At 38.4% G+C, this 17,033-nt stretch overlaps 1 protein-coding gene across 16 annotated transcripts in view; it reads right to left on the bottom strand.

The window, feature by feature from the left end:
- The window catches only part of prom1a (prominin 1a), a 41,631-nt gene that overhangs the window by 22,286 nt on the left and 2,312 nt on the right, over nt 1–17,033 (bottom strand). For 12 of the 16 annotated variants that reach the window (XR_015842823.1, XR_015842824.1, XR_015842831.1 and 9 more), the window contains exons 2-4: nt 6,021–6,079; nt 5,754–5,780; nt 2,943–3,148 (exon numbers count right to left, since the gene is read on the bottom strand). Coding sequence is in view for 4 of the 16 variants with exons in the window: in XM_088293215.1 (XP_088149341.1) it covers nt 2,943–3,148; nt 5,754–5,780; nt 6,021–6,079 (292 nt within the window). In the remaining 12 variants the exon portion in view is untranslated. The remainder of the gene's footprint in view (nt 1–2,942; nt 3,149–5,753; nt 5,781–6,020; nt 6,080–17,033) is intronic. The other 4 variants (XR_015842827.1, XR_015842829.1, XR_015842830.1 and 1 more) reach the window with 1 other exon arrangement.

The raw sequence follows: 17,033 nt of genomic DNA, 5'->3' as shown, positions 1-17,033 counted from the left end.
AGTGAACATGAAGCTGCATTTAGCCGTTACACCGCACAAAATGAAATAAGAGGGCAACAGGAATTAAGTCAGCCCTGAGTGTAAATGCTTTGAAATCCAGGTTCAAAACTTTTTTCATACATTTAATTAAGGTCCGCTAAACCATCTATTTTCCCCTTTTAATACTTTGGAAACCCTCCTTAATTTCTTCAAGTTACTTTAAAATATTTTTTAAAGTTTTCTGTTAATGCGTTTACATTTTTACTATTTAGCATATTCCCCAAATTCCCACATTTTCACAGTAAAATTCCCAAATGGGACGATATTGTACCTGTCGAATTGCTCCTCCCACATTTCTAGAATCGTTCAAACTTTTCCAACTTCCAAATGTTTGGCTCATTCAGAAAGCTTATGTGACTATTTACAACCTGGAGGGAGACATTTTTAAAATTTAACATACTTCTAATAATATATGCATTTCTATTTTCAATCTCACGTCCAACTTTTTTTTTTTTTTTTTACATTTATAATGAACTCCCATTATTTCAGTCATTTTCTCGTTTATATTCATGAGCGGGGAATGTTCCCTCCTTAGGTGAAATTCAAATAATAATAATAGGAGCAATGTTGTAGTTTGGTGTTCATCTTGGATTACTACGGGGTCCAAGTGAAGCATTTAATGGATTTGAGGGTGGGCGGATGGTGTCGACATTATCATTAATTAGACCCCTGTAGGATTGGTGCGGCGGGGGGGTTTGCCTAGCTCGTCATGTTGCGACCTTTTGCGCTAATGGTGTTAGACAGCCCGCGACTAAAATAGAGCGTGGAAATGCATGCTGGGTAACAACATGAGACAAGTTGTCTTTTGACGCACTTGCAAAAATAACAATAACGTTGATTTCATTACGGTTCTTTTGTTTGAATTTCTTAAGACACAAGATGATAATTAGCACGTAGAAATTGGGTCGTGCATTAGCACAACTTTGTTGATGTTAAAATGTGGATATTTTTAGAAAGGTTTAGCAACAGGAAATGCAAGGGCCTATCCATATATGTGTATGTGCATATCGGGAAATTTTGGGACGATTTTGCACCAGAAAATGCTAATTGATTCCATATACTGAATTATTGGTGCTGAACCATTCCAAAATGTGTCAATTCATACACCGATTTGGATATGGATTTGCCAGTGCTAAACCATTTCAAAATGTATACACAAACCATATGGGTACACATTTTCAAAAATGTCCACTCTGGTGCATATGCGTTAATTTATTAATTTAATATTTCCCGTAACCAAGCTCATAACGCAATTCACTCAATGTATCCATTCTAGCACCTCAATAACTTTTTTTGTAGCATTTTTAATAAAGAAAACTCTCACCGTATTGTATGAAAGCATAATATAACATATTGGAGTAATGAATGTAAAGTGTAATTACTATACGTACTGTAGTATTTGTGTTGGATGTGTGCCTATAGGGGGTATGGCCGTGTGGGTGATGTCAAAAGTTGGAATCACTATACTCTCAAGCTCGCTTTTTTTTTTTTTTACTGGCACACACACACAAAAAAATAAAATAAAATACAAGTGACAGCTTGTACCTTGTAAAACTTGTAAATTCCTCATCCATACACACTGGTAACGTGTTCTTTTACATCCGTATCAGTGGGAAAAGAAAGCGTTGCCATGGTGATACAGCAGGGGTGTATTTACTTTTGACAAAAGCTGACTTTCCTCCGTTATTGGAATGAGTCTGACTTATTGGAAATTCCAAAGCAGGACGAGCAGACACCAGGGAGCGTCGTTACTGATTAAAATCTCCCTAGCGACCGGCGCAGACGCTGGAGTGAATTGAGGACCAACCAACCTCATGGCGTTTTTTTTTTTTTTTTTTTTAAATCCTCCCCACTTGACTTTTGCAAAATTTATGTTTTCTCTCCAGGAACACTTTGAATAAAGTGTGATCCAGATAGAACCAGAAACACACAGAGAAAGATGGAGAAGCCTGTGAAAGTAGAAGTGCATGGTCGTAGAAAATGCACATCTATATATGTTAATCAGTAAATATGGACAATCTGGAATACTTTAGCCTGCGATCAATTGGCAACCAGTCCGGGGTGTAGCCCGCCTACTGCCCGACGACGGCTGGGAGAGGCACCAGCACGCCTGTAACCCTCGTGAGGATAAGCGGCTCAGATAATGGATGGACGGATGAACTACTTTAGCACAAGAAAATGCATATACAGCAGTTCCTTGTGATACAAGTGACTTTTCGAGATTCAAGACATTGTTCAGCCAAATTTTTTCCTTTGACTTGCGAGCAAAAATTTTTGATACGAAAACTGTACGGAGGCAGTGAAATCAACCCAACACACTTTGCGGTTTTGCAGATGGACAATTTTTCCAAAAAAGAGTCTTCTAGCTGTTTATTGCCAATCCCAGTTTGATTTTAAAGTCAAACTAAACATCAAACAAAGTAAATTACGTAGGTATTTAAAATAACCGTAAAACTTTGCCTTGAAGTCCGCCAAAATAAAGCTAAAACACAATGCAAAATGCCACAGACGGGCTAACGGGTGTCACGGTGTTAAAACCCTTTTGGTAATGGCTATTTGAACACAAATGGTAGAACAACACACGGAGACAGAAAATTAACACTGACAGGAATTCTTTCTCTCTTTGAGAGACTAGAACAGACTCATTGTATTTCCTTTCATTTCAATGGGGAAACATGATTTGAGATGTTGAAGTAAAGTAAATCATATCCATATGTGTATTTATAAAGTATAGCTGGGTGTCCATTTTGGAAAAGATTAGAATGAGAAAATGCATTTTTGGCATGACCATGGCCAAAAATACAGTTAACCATAAACTCATGTCATGCACATGTGTAGAAAAAGTACTTTGTGTTAGCTTGTGCCTGTGCAGCATTTTTAAATCATTTACATGGCACACTCACGTGACAACCAGCGAGGTGGAGAAAAGCAGCGTTCCCAGCAGCCCTCGTCGACAGTCGGCGTTCTTCCTCTGCCGCTGGTGCATCTCTCCGCCGCAGTTGTCACAACAGCGGCACAGGCAGAAGAAGAGGCCCACCACGGGCACCAGCACGGTGAACAGGACGCCCACCGCCGCGCACACCAAGAAGCCCACCTCGTAGTAGACCGCCTGGGCAACAGAGGGAGGGAGTTACCATTGAGTGTTAACAAGAAGAGTGCTTTAGCATCAGAAAATACACAGCCAGTGATGTTTAGGATTATTATTTTGGAATAGTTTATCACTAATCGCTGCACATGTTAATACGGAAATTTTGGTATTTTGAAATTGTTTATCACCAGAAATTAACAGTACACCCATGTGTGTTCATATACTTAGCAGCAGAAAATGAACACTAATATGTCGATACGGAAAAATGGACACGTTAGATTGGTTTGGAAATAAAAATGCAATTCCAAATATATTTAAGTACAAGGGTAGACATTATATTAGAGGTAAATATTCTGGAATGCATGACAATATAATTATAGACATTTTGGATTGATTTAGCACCAGAAAAAAAAACATAAATGTATTAGCAATGTATTAGATATTTTTGGATGTTTTAGCACCCTCCTTTAAAAAAAAAAATTTTTTTAAATAAAATAAATAAAACAATCTTGTCTTATGTGCATTAGACATTTTAGAACATCTACAAGCACATTTTAGAATGTCTCAGCATATTAAATGCTAATCCAAAATGAGTCTACCTCAATGTAGCCATTTTGGAACGGTTCATCATTTGGACATGGTTAATAAATCCTAGAAAATATACACCTATAAATCAGGGTAATGAAATTGAACTGGTTTAAAAAGGCATATCTAGAAGATTTAATGTGCAAATCTAGACAATTTGGAATGGTATAGAAAATCCAAATGTATTCATAGACAAGTCTAAACATTTGCAGTGTTTATCCATAAAATGGACATTTGAAGGGAATCTGAAAATAGCGTATATATGTAGAAATGTTTAAATAATGGGCAGTTTGGAATGCATATTCAAACATGTTTATATACACATGTGGACATGCACCATAAAATGTAGATCCAGTTTTGTTTGTGTGCAAATGAGGAACAAAACAAGAGATAATGAAGATAAAAGAAAAGTTAGAGGGCACCAGAGAATGAGCTGATAAATTAATCTAACTGCGTCTCTCTTGTGTGTCCACATCACAGGGTCAAAAAATTGCTGAAACTGTAAGAAAAGTCTATAAGGAACAACTCTGCAGCGTCATTAAATACCACCAATGCCATGAAAAGCACATTATTGTTTGCACACGCCTCGTAGATCAATGCGTGTATCCCTGTGGTGCTGCAGCATGACTAACGAAGGCGGAAAGAAGGAATTTTTGATGAAAAGATGGACTTCCAGCCGAGCAGCCGCAGAGAAAGTTGGACTTTCATCAGTATCCAAGGCCTTGGGAAAATGAAATAAAATAAAATAAAATAAAATAAAATAAAATAAAATAAAATTCCAGTTTTATGGAAAGTATTGTTTTCAAAATCATCCGACGAAATCAGCATCCCCCCCCACCCCCACTGTCTCATCTTGTCAAAATAACAACAATTTGTGTGTTTTTTTTTTTTTTTTTTTCTCCTCATTGGCTTACAGCTCATACTATTTTTGGATGATCGCTTTGTTTTGGCGAAAGCCCGAAGGAAGAATGTGACCTTCCGCAAAGATGAGGTGGCGGCGTGTCGCTGTAGTCAAGACGTTAAAAATCACCAAAACAGCCGCCGGAGCGTCTTCGGGCGAGAGGAAGGTTTCAGCTTCATGCTTGGAGAGAACTCATGCTAAATTCTACTCTACTTTCTTACATTTGGGAATAGTTAAGCACTGTAATGAAGCATTTCAAAATATCTTGACGCATAAATTAGGACATTTAGGAAGGGTTTGCATTTCTGCAATGCTTTAGCACCAGAAAAAATGCATGTCCAAATATTTATGTGGAAATATGTACACTTTCGAATGGTTTATGACTAGAAATGCAAATCCATAAGCATTTATGAGCAGGTATAGACATTTTTGAATGATTTCCTCAGAAATGTTGCGCTGCAACAATAGAAATGTTCAATGTTTATGACCAGATAATGCAAATAACTGCGTATTTCTGCACAGAATTTGACATTTGTGGAATGGTTTAGCTAGCACTAGAAATTTCTATCCAGACATTTATGCGCTAGGGCAGGTATTTGGAATGACTTAGCGCCACAAAATGCCCATTCATAAATGTTTGCCCGCAAATGGAGACATTTTGGAACGCTTTCGGACCAGAAAATTCATATCCATATGTTTTTGCGTACACGGATTGGTTTAGCCCAAACGTCAAATGTTATATAGCTTGTATAACAATTTAAAATGCCCAAAACCTGAAAGCCCTGGGGTCTACTGTGACCTTTATGTCATATGTGCATTAGTCATTAAAATTAAGAGTAACTCCTTTTTTATACAAATGCAACACTTATTTCAAACTTTGCCTGTGCAGTTAATATGAGTTAAATGACACACATTACAATATTCCCAGTGATGGAAATGTCAAAGGGCATTCAATTTGAATAAGTAAAGGAATAGAATACTCCCTACAGGATGCTAAGAAGCTCAAAAACAGGCGTAACATGTTTGCTGAAAAGGAAGAAAAAGCAAGATTGTGCATTTTATTGATAACGATGTAAATGAAAAAGGGAGTGCTTTTCTCACGAGGATTAGTGAATTTGATTTTGGACTTTTGGACTTTACCTGCAGGCTCAGCACTATGTTCTCTGGCTGAAGGAGATATCAGATGGTTTCACATGAAGAAGAAGAGGAAGAAGATGCATGCAGAAGACAAAGCATTAAAACACAAGCGTCAAAGAAAGAGCAGGAGCAAACGCAAACAATACCAACGGAAGAAGAAATAATAAAAACAAGAGAAATGTGGCATGCATACAGATAAACACACTTCAGGGGATTTTGTAACATGGGGGAAAATTGTCACGTCATTGCCTTTGAAAGTCATCCACTCACCTTTTGATATTCGGTCTGAAGGGCTCCAAACTTGTCTTTGGCAAGTCTGATAAGAAGATCTGCAAGACATAAAAAGAGATTGGTCATGTACTGTGATGCAGAGGGCAGCATGTGGAGGCTGATGCTCATGTGAAAATGCCCACTCACATACATAAACAAATAGATTTCCTGGTGCTAAACCATTCTAAAAGGTCAATATTTTCACAACAATATTTTTTATAGCACTTTTTGTCATCTTCGACAGCCTAGGGTGCTGGACAGAGATGGGCATTTCGTCCCAGCTATGGAACGGTCCCAGATGGACGGCCATTTTTGGGACGGAGGATGAGATTTTTTTTTTTCTTTTAAAAAGGACCGCTTAAGCACGGTCAAAAGTGGGTTGTCCCTTTAATCGTGTCAGCTACCGCGTAAAAACAATTCAAATATTTGCATTCGATGCTGAACAAAATCTAGTAATGCTGTTGCGTGTAATGGCCCTTTAACTGAGAGTAAAAACTGAGAAAGGGAGAGAGAGTGCGAGAGAGGGAGATTAAGCAAGAGAGAGAACAAGACTAAAGTGGGCAAAAATATGGAAGCAATACGTGCAGCTGTGTAAAGAAGCAATTGAGAGCCAAAATAAGCATCTTAAGTGTCTATTCATTTGCGAAAAGTGTAATAAATACAGCCATCCGTACTGTGCCACCCCGGTTTAATGTAATTAAGGTATTGTGGCTCTTAATCAGGTGGGTTTTATAGTCTGGAAATTACCGTAAGTGGATGTAAAATAGGAAATTATCCAGCTAATGAGCTTTAAATAATGTTTAAGAATTATGAATCCATTTCCGTTAGCTATACAATTACAATTACATAGGATGGAAAAATTCCTTGCAAGTAAAAATTTGACAACTGAAAATGTACCGAACGGAAATAAATAGACAGACAAAGAAATAATACACAGAATAAAAAAAAAAGAAATAAAAAAAAAAAAGTCCAAGGCACACATTGAAGCAATCATGTACTGTGACGGTGATGGGACTTTGTCAGCCAAAATCTGCCACAAGCTCCCCCTGACCAAAAATGTCCCCCTCGGTTTAAAACTGACAGGGTCAAAAATGCTGATGAATTCCTTTTGATCCTGTTGACATACTGCTTACTTTAACATTTCTTCCCCCAAAACTATTTCTGAGATTCAACTCAATCTAGGCCTTTTGAACCATGACAGACCTCAGTGCTGTACCGCAACTTTAACAATTTTTTATTTTTTTTTTAGTGGTTCCGCTTATTTCTAATATGCAGGTGCCTGTTATTATGATTAACTAGTGAGAGGAGTGATCACACACAAAAAAAAAACATAAGTGAATGGCAAGCTTGTCGTCTGGTTACAGTAAGTGAACACCTGACGATACTCTCAGCAAACAAAGTTTGGGAAAGGTTAGTGTGTCCTACTGTATGAGGTTCTTGTGTGACTTTGTAGGGCATTTGTCTGCATCTATTGTGGGTTTGGGGCGAGGCGTAAAATGATCGGGGCTTTGGGAAGGGAAACAAAAAAGGGAAAACGGCATAAAGAAGATCTTTGAGCCTTTTGTGTGGTGGCGGGTTTCCCCTTCAATGATAAAACCAATGCCACTGTTACCTGTGTTATATAATAACTAAAAATGCTATTCAAGGTAAGGCAAGGCAGGGAACATGCAAACTCCACACACGAAGGTCGGTTATAAATTAAAACACCCAACCTCTGTACTGTGAGGCGGACGTGCTAATCAGTCGTTCTGCCAACATAATAAAAATAATAATAATAATAAATAAAAATAATAATAATATTAATAATAATTTTTAAAATTCCATTGTTACTAATACGATTAGATAAATTAATGAATGAATAGTTATTTACACTAGGGTAAACTTTTGCTAAAAAAATGGGGTGAAAACCTCATAACAAATCTGAAATCATGAAATTTATTTTTTAAATCATACATACTAATATAATAATAATAATAATAATAGTAATAATAATAATAATAATAATAAAATAAAGATATTATCCAAGACCCCTTTATTTAAAAATAAAAATAAATTCATTGAGTAAATATCTATTCAGATCCATTTTAATAATAATATTGTTACTGTTATCACTCACCATCAGTAGTTTAGTACTAGTAGTAGCATTTCAATTATTATCCTAGTATAAGAGTGTTCATGTGTGCGTATATATTTTCTGACAACATAAATGACCAGTCGGCCCAGCATCCAGCGACTATATTCTGATCAGATTCTGAACATGTCCGCCTATAGAGAAGCTCTGGGATGAGTTCAGCTCAAACATAAAATTAGCATAGCTGCACTCAAAGTGCTGAACACGGCTCGCTGGTGTCAGGGCTGAAGCTTATCCTCGCGTCTTATGACTCGCTCGGCATTAGCGCCAAGGAGCTAAAAGGCTGAAAGTGTACAAAAAAAAAATAAAGAAATAAAACAGACGGGGAGACAAGGAAGAAAAAAAAATTATGTGAAGTGAATAGAAATGTGCAGAACAGCCTGACACGGATGGCGGATGAAGAAAAGCAAAAGTGAGAGGTGAAATACGACATGACTGAATGGGTGGATGTGCAAGGAAAGTAAAAAAAAAATAAAAAAAACTAATCAAGTTGCACTAAACGCTACTAGACTCTAATATCAGCCAGCTCGCTAAGCTCCGAGCTAACCGGCTTATGGAACAAAGTAGGGGGGAAATAAATATGGAATATGTAAGCCAGGCTAGGACACGCTGCTAAACTTCATTCAGCCTTGCGCCGCTCGTCCGACGACAAAGCAAAAAGCCGCTCGGGATTTCGGCTGCGACGTTATCTCTGTGAATTTGATGTTCCGAGTCTCGATCCACATGGAATTGGACCGCGGGAAGAGAACATCGCCCGGTATAAACCATCAAGTTTGCTGATGCTCTCAATTTTTCCACATTCCAAAAGACAATTTAGAAAAGTACAGACTTGCAAGCAATATGGTGCACACCGAGTTGAAAGCTACTTGGTCATTGTATCCTTGTTCCACCCAGTAGACCTGTGATAAAATCTGATTTACATTTTGTGATGTCAGAAGTGGGATCACAAGCAGGAGAGGCCAAGTTGGAAATTTACAACCCCAAATCCCAACTCTTGGTCGTCAATACCCTTCCTCAAGAGTTAAATGGGACAACAAGATGCCATTTCTTTTACACACCTATAACATCAATGTGAGGTATCGGTATCAAGGTATCGGGTATTCATGAAGGATGCTGATATGAGCCACTAATACTTGAGGCAAAAAAAGTCTGATCTCAAGAAAGTATTCCTTGCCTGTCATCATGTGCGTCAGAAAGACAAAAAGGTATTTGTCTGTCATTGTGCGATTTGAAACTTCATGTTTCATTCGTTCAAGTGGTATCGGTACTTAGTATCGGTGAGTAATTAAGAGTGAACGGCTGTATTGGTATTGGTCTGAAAAGAAATTGTATCGAACATTATAAAATCAATGTTTACCTCAATAATATAGGACAAAAAAATTGTCCAAAAAAGTTCTTTGATGACAGCTTCAGCTCAACACAATGTTGAAGCAACAATTTGCTGCTCTGCCACCACTTAATACGTTTGTGTGTGTGTGTGTGTGTGTCAATATTCCTCCTCTGCATCATGAGCACACTGTAAACCAAACACCTCCGCAGAAGGTCAGAACTGTTACCATAGAATCTGTTACTATGTAGAGAGAATCTGCCTTTTACGCCACACAAGGTCTTTCCCTCCTACACGTGTGCTTGGCATGTTCACCAGATGCGTCCAGCCTCCCATGCAATTAAAAAAAAAAAAACACACTCACGTGCGCAGCTGCTACTACGCTCGACTGACCACATGAGCATCTGGGGGCGGGGGGGGGGGGGCGACGGTGGCATGTTTGTGGCATGACAGCCTCTCCCTCAAGTGGGAATCACATTGATGGTCGGCACACACACACACGCACGGAGACGAGCTGCCATCGTGTCAGCTTAGCTCAAATCGATGTAGTGGGTGTAGATGTGACATGGGTGTGAGGTGACACATTGTAGTAGCTGGGAGTCATTACGAACTATGATGTAACATTACAGACCGATGCATCTTTGAACGAACCCGCCTGTCTCAACGCAGCTCTGTTACCATAAGAACAAACAAACCCCAGACGGCGTTAAAGAGGTTGAAAGTTGCCAAAGTGTCAGAAGTTGGATCATTAGTGCCGAGGTAACCTGTATATTTCAAACGAATAGACCAGGTGTGGGCAAACTATGGCCTGGGGGCCACATGCGGCCCGTTAAACGTTTTAATCCGGCCCGCCAAACTTGAAAAAAAATTCAATGAATAAACATTTATTTTCTAAACATTGTGGTTTTTCAAAGCCATTTATATATTGTTGTAACGCTTTTGTTCACTTTTATTTAAAATTAAATGTCTTTTTTTTTCTCCGATGTAGTGAGGTTACCAAAACACTCCCTCCATTTGCTCCTGGTCCGGCCCTTCTGTCAAATTTTAGAACCCAATGTGACCCGCCAATCAAAATATTTGCCCACCCCTGCAATAGACCCAAGTTCAAATGCAAGTTCAGTGGACCCAACATCCATGACAAAAGGTGGCAGAAGTGGGACCAAGGGCCAAGCACGGCATGCTCAGTTTAGAAGTTGGCAATTAGGGTTCCTGATGGAATGGGGTTAAGAATTTTTTCAAACCCCAAAAATTGATTACGAAACTTTTATGACAGGTGGAGTCAGAAGTGGGATCTCGAGTAGTGGGGCCTTCATTGGCATGGCCTTTCGAAAACTGAACACCTTTCTGCTATATGGTCATTCAAATTCTGTCCCCAGACTCGCTTTGGGATTGTGAATTCATATCTCAAACAACATGGCGTTGTATGTTTTAAGGCTCAGTATGTTTGTTTTTTTGCTGTCCCCATCCAGTTTTTTCGATTACGATCCATTGACAGCCTCATTTGATTAATATTATTATTTTTTTATTTGAATACAGAATAAGTGTAAAAAATGTGGTGTCACTGAGTAATGTGTTAACAATTTTTACTCTGAAAATTCACAAAAATGCATAATATGAAGCGCACAATAACAAAAAAAAAAAATAAATTTGCCCCACCTCCGCCGGCATCCACCCACCCGATTAGATTTCAAATTGGTGGGAAACACTGGTGTGCCTTAATTTAAATTAATTGAGAAATTATTATTATTTCCCCCCCAAGTTTAGTTATTTTGGTAGTTTTTATTAACTTAATAACCTTGGCGTCAACTCAAGTTTCTGGGACCGCGTGGTTAGCGCATCCTAAGCGGAAGCGGTTTTGGCGGCGGCGATGAGTCAGGCCGTTTATCGTCCACTCTTGGAAGGGAGGCACCGCATCCGCCAACCAAGCGGAACTAAGGAAGCGGGGAACGCATGACTTGCTATCCCCGCTCGCCTCGGCCGCCTCGCTTCTCCTCCGATGACCCGAATACACCACCCTACCCCCCCAACACTGATGAGACGAGTCCTCGGCAGCACCCGGAGGATGCGTGCGATCTTTCCGCCATTTTGAATGCATCCGTTAATTGAGTCGTCCCTTTTCTAGCCTTCGTATTTGTGACGTCCAGATCAAACTTCTTAATGTTGTGCTTGCTCCGATGCTCTTTTGGTTGCTTTTTACTCGAGTGCGTTTTCAGCCTTTTGGCAGAATATAATTCCGCTAACTGATTAATCGACAGATTAATTTAAAAAAAAAAAGCATAATTAATAAAATAACTGATTGTTTTCACCCCTTAAAATGTGCAGTCCATTTGACCAAATTACATTACCTTGTTTTCAGCATTTGTTTGACTTTACAACAGAAATAAAAATTGGCCGATTTTTGGGGATTTCAAGTTTGGCTAATGCTGTCATGTGGTGAAATTTATTTAAAAAAAAAACAACGAAGAAAAAAAACTGCCCAAAAACATTCGATTTCCACTGATTTTAAAAGAGCTACCAATATTAGCCGATTAAAAGCTTGAGCTTGACTTGACAGATTTAAGAGACCGTATCAAGCTACACAATATCAATATCTTCTCTACTAGATGTCTTGATACTGTACTCCAAAAGATAATACGTGAGGGTATCGATCTCTACTACAGCTGGTATTGGACACTGCACTCCAACAATAATGATACAACACAGAGCGATATTTAAAGCTGGTGTATCATTATTGTACCCTGAGAAATAACAGAATGATATTTAATACTCTTGACACAATACCCTTGCAATATCCCTAATACTGGTGGTACTGATACAAATAACGATATGTCAGGATATCAATATCGACACTTGGTGTATCGATAATGTAGCCTGAAAAATAACGATACACCTCAATATTGATGTATAATACTGGTAACATTGATGTGTACCACAGACAGAGGAAAAGTCGCAATATTCATATCTAATAGAGGTGGTAATAGTGACGTATTGACCATTACAAAGTTTTCCGTCATGGTACGATATCGATACCACCACAGATGGTGATATCGCACATTATTGCATGGATTATATCAGTATCTGTATCACTACATCCTGATTGCCTACATGCAGTTTAATAAGGCAATCATTTTGGTCTTCATATCACACACTAATTAGAGATGACTTTATTTTTGAAAGAAAGTTTTAATCCGAAAAAAGTCTAGACATCTTTAATGTGGTAATCTGAGGGTTCATTTGTCCTTCACTCCCCTGTGTTTTTTCCCCGATGATTTTATGATTTCTACGCTGTGACACAGAAATACAAAACACAATATTATGTGGCACATTTAATTCCCTGCTCGCAGCGTCGCTCTTGTGAACCGTTGCCAAAATAGCCTTTAGAGACAGCACATTGTTACTGGTGAAATGGATCTCAATCTGGGATTAAACTCTCACAAACAGACAGACTGGCTCATGTTGAGAGGAACCGCAAGGTCACTGAAAATGCAGAGAAACCGATTGAACACAAAGTACACTTAACTCTTTGTTTTCAACCTTTACTGAGTGGAGGAACAAAAAAAAATTCTCATGGGCAAACCATCCAAAAAATTAAAAGTATACAGTGTTCCCTAATCTGCAGTAATAGTCGTCACTCCCACAAAGCAGAGAGTAAGTATTTTTGGAGACACTGTTTATGTGTTCCTGCTCCGTGTGATAAAATATTACTTGTTTGAAGGTTTATCATTACCGTAAAATCAATGCTGACTGCCATTAGCCTATCTATGGATTTTCAAATTCAATGTTAGCATCAAGCTACCGTAGTGGAGTTACGGTAGACAAAATTATATTGTTTGGTTGAATATTCTGGTGACTAAATATAAAATGCTAAATGGTCTTTTGTTTAGTGGCTCCATCTGACAGTAAACATCAAGTGAGAGTGGCAAAACACAGGAAGCGAGAACACTTTGCCTCTAATTTGTGGAACTGTGCAAGCAAGACAGTGAGAAGAGGTGCTAAAAATTGCTTTAATTTTTTTAACGTGTTTAAATAAGGGTAGGTTATGGTATATGGTAAAACTCTATTACTCTATGATTAATGGTGTGCGATACTGTAATATTTGTTCTTGATACGATACAAAGTAAACACCCAGCCAGTATGGATTTTCATGACCTTCAAGTTATTTGGGCCCAGTTTCCTTTGGGTTATATTAATAAGCCAGCAACCAGGAAATGATTTGGGCAATATACATAATATTATTTTTGCCTTAGTATATGTATGCAGGATCCTTTTCACATTAACACAAAAATGTATTCAGTAAATCAAATCTGAGCTGTATTACAGATAAAATTCCAGTATTCTGAATCATTTTAATAACATATTGCTACGATAAATCTTTGGTATATAAACGGTAACTAACTCAATTATCGATGTCACTGCATTGACTTGAGGATGAAGACCAAAAGTTACAACATGGTGTCGAGGCACGACAGGAAGCCTTAATCAGACATCTGAAAAGATCGGCGCCCCCCCGTGCCGCACTCGGACGCAGCTTGTTTTGACTGATTGCGCCTCACCGTGGGAGTTTGTCTGAGAGAATGCACAAAGAAATGTCAACGCTCAATCGTCTGATTGCTGGGAGCGACTCATCTCGGTTCCGTGAAAAGGTCGCTTTTTGTTTGGTATTTGGAGGAAAAAGATAGCTTTGGTTCGATTATATAGGCCTACGGACAAAAGTATTGGGACACATGGGCATTGCGTAAAGAGCAGAACGTGATTATCATGCAAATTGTTAGCTTAATAGAGTCGTTACCTGAGTCAGAGTTGAAAGTTTCTGGTTGAAAAAAAAAAAAACGAATATAAAACCCAACAAATTCATTTATTTTAAACAGACTGAGGTTGAAAAAAAAAAAGGATTGCAATATTTATATGGTTTGTGAACAACATAGTCACAGACAAGCTACAATACAGTTCCAGGCTTCAGGGCAACCATCCATTCAAACAGAATGCCTTAATAGAAACATCAACGCCAGCCCGCTTCCCCCCCCCTCCCTCTCTGCATAAGTGAATATCATTTGCCTGATGAAAGACAAGAAAAAAAAAGGATCTGCCCATGAATTATTGGTTGACAACTTGAAATAATGAGAGCGTGTTGTTCAGAGTTGAATCACAGTAAATACAACTAGAGACAAACTACTTGGACTCTGTCTCGTAGCTAAACTCTGTCGGGGGAATTTAACGGGCTCAACCAGGACGCTTGTGTAACGATAAAGTACCATGAGGGGTGACAATACCATAAATCATTAGAACAATATCTGATGGATCCCAATGTTTGCAGAATAAAACTCCACACAGAGAGATAGCACAGAGAGAAATATTGTCAAAAATATGCTTGATTTCTTTGCCCAGTGTGTATTTCGCTGTCAATATCTTTGTAATGAGTTTTAATATGCACAAATCAAAGGGCGATTCTGGCTGATTATAAAAAAGCAAATATCTGCCCTTTTGCTTATGGATGAAATTTCTTAATGTGTGTGAGTATTTGTTTGGGGGGTTAATCGACAAGAAATATTGATTTTAAGAGAGGTAAAGGCGGCTAATTAATTGGTCTAAACCCTAATCAATATTGTGTACAAAGACCTCAGAATACAACACAAAACATTATCTAATGCTGTTGAATAAATACTGCACCCTGAAAATAACCGTACGAAATGCTAATATTTTCAAATCTGCTGGCTGTATATTCATTTGATAGTTTTGTGATATCAATATCTCATCCTGGCGTGTTGATGCTGTCTTCTGAGCACAAACCTCACAAGCCTGTCGATATATAACAGTGTATTGATAAGGTACGTTGGACCTTCAGAGATGATACAATAGAGTACATTGCGATAATGACATTGAATGCTAGTGTATCATAGACCATTCGCGAGAACTATAAATTACATATTGATATCAGTGTTTCGCAGGTCTATGCTGATCTGGAGTCAGTTGGTGTGCAGAATGAGTGAGCTGCCTCCTGATGATGGTGGACAGAACAGCCCGAGGACAACGTGGAGACGGATGAAGGCCCCACTGAATATTTTGGCTTAGTCACTCATACACACTCACAATGGAACAGTGGCCACACTATTCAATGACTGAAGCAGCAAACAACAACAACTAGTCCCACTAGTACATGACATGAGTGGTCATTTGTAAAACAAAACCACAAGCAGCCATTGTATGCAGCCACAAAGTGTTGAGAGGCTTCCTGCGGTTGTGCGCCCATTAGCAAACACATGGATGTTTCAAAGCACAAACCATAAAATGTCAGCTGTTTAAAAAAAATTGTTCATGCCAACCGAGACACACACAAAAACGATACAAAGACACACAAAAAATATTGGCAATACCATATTTCGCGATATCAGAATTTAATGCAGGTGGATTGATGCCGCAACCTGAGATAATCATACGGTACATGTTGATATCTGATGACAGTGTAGCGATACTCTACCCACAGAAAATATACAATACATTGCGATATCTAATGCTTGTGTATCAATACTCAATCCAGAGGGATAATGACACACGACAATGGCAAATCCGAGTGGAGTGATACCATTTACTACAATACAAATCGATATCTAATACTTGTGGATACGATACGATACATGTTGATAACTAAAGTTGATGTTTTGATTTTAAACCTTGACACGATACGACACAAAAAGAGCAATATATGCAAATGTATGGATATTGTTCACTGAGAGACAACAATACGATACATTGTGATATTGAATGTTGGTGAGTCATTAGCTGATCTTTGGGAGATTCTGATATGATATATATAGAGACACAGGATGCTATTTGTCAGCATTATATCTTGAGATATAATGATTCGCCACAATATTGTGAGATATAATGATTCACCACAATATCAATATCTAAAGCTGTAGTATCAATATGATAGAGGGAACAATAAAGTATGAATGAAAAATGCCAGTGCAGTGATGGAATACATCACAACGTCACAATAAATTATGACATCTTTTGGTTACCTCATATGTTGACATGTAAGGGATAATATACTGTATTAGAAATGTCGATCGGTATAATATTACGGCCGAGTGGTCTAAGGCGCCGCGATCAGGACCCAGTCTCCCCAGGAGGCCTGGGTTCGAATCTCGAATTTCCCCATTGTGGGACTAATAAAGGGAATATTATTATTATTATTATTATATTATCTACTCTGCATCACAAAGTGTATGTTAGTGCAGCACTTGCATGGAACAGAGACTTTAAACAGCATATGGTGCAAGGCATTATGGGATTTAGCCAGTTAACAAGGTGACTCACCGAGCTGTTAATCTGCAAAATGTCCTGTAGACTTAGACAAGGAGGGTATCTTTGTACATCCCGAGACCCCCATTAAACACACACACACACACACACACACACACACACGCCCACATTCACACATACACACCCCCAAACGCACTCTCAGCATCATTAAACACAGACACATGGAGAGTGTGCATGTTTAATTGCATTAAGTACAAACTAATCGCATCACAAATAAAAAGAAAACATTACA

The sequence above is a fragment of the Idiotropiscis lumnitzeri genome, chromosome 4 (assembly GCF_059441095.1).
Source record: "Idiotropiscis lumnitzeri isolate Australia: NSW breed Sydney's pygmy pipehorse chromosome 4, RoL_Ilum_1.0, whole genome shotgun sequence".
Lineage (NCBI taxonomy): Eukaryota > Metazoa > Chordata > Actinopteri > Syngnathiformes > Syngnathidae > Idiotropiscis > Idiotropiscis lumnitzeri.
This window is presented reverse-complemented; position numbering and strand designations above follow the sequence as displayed.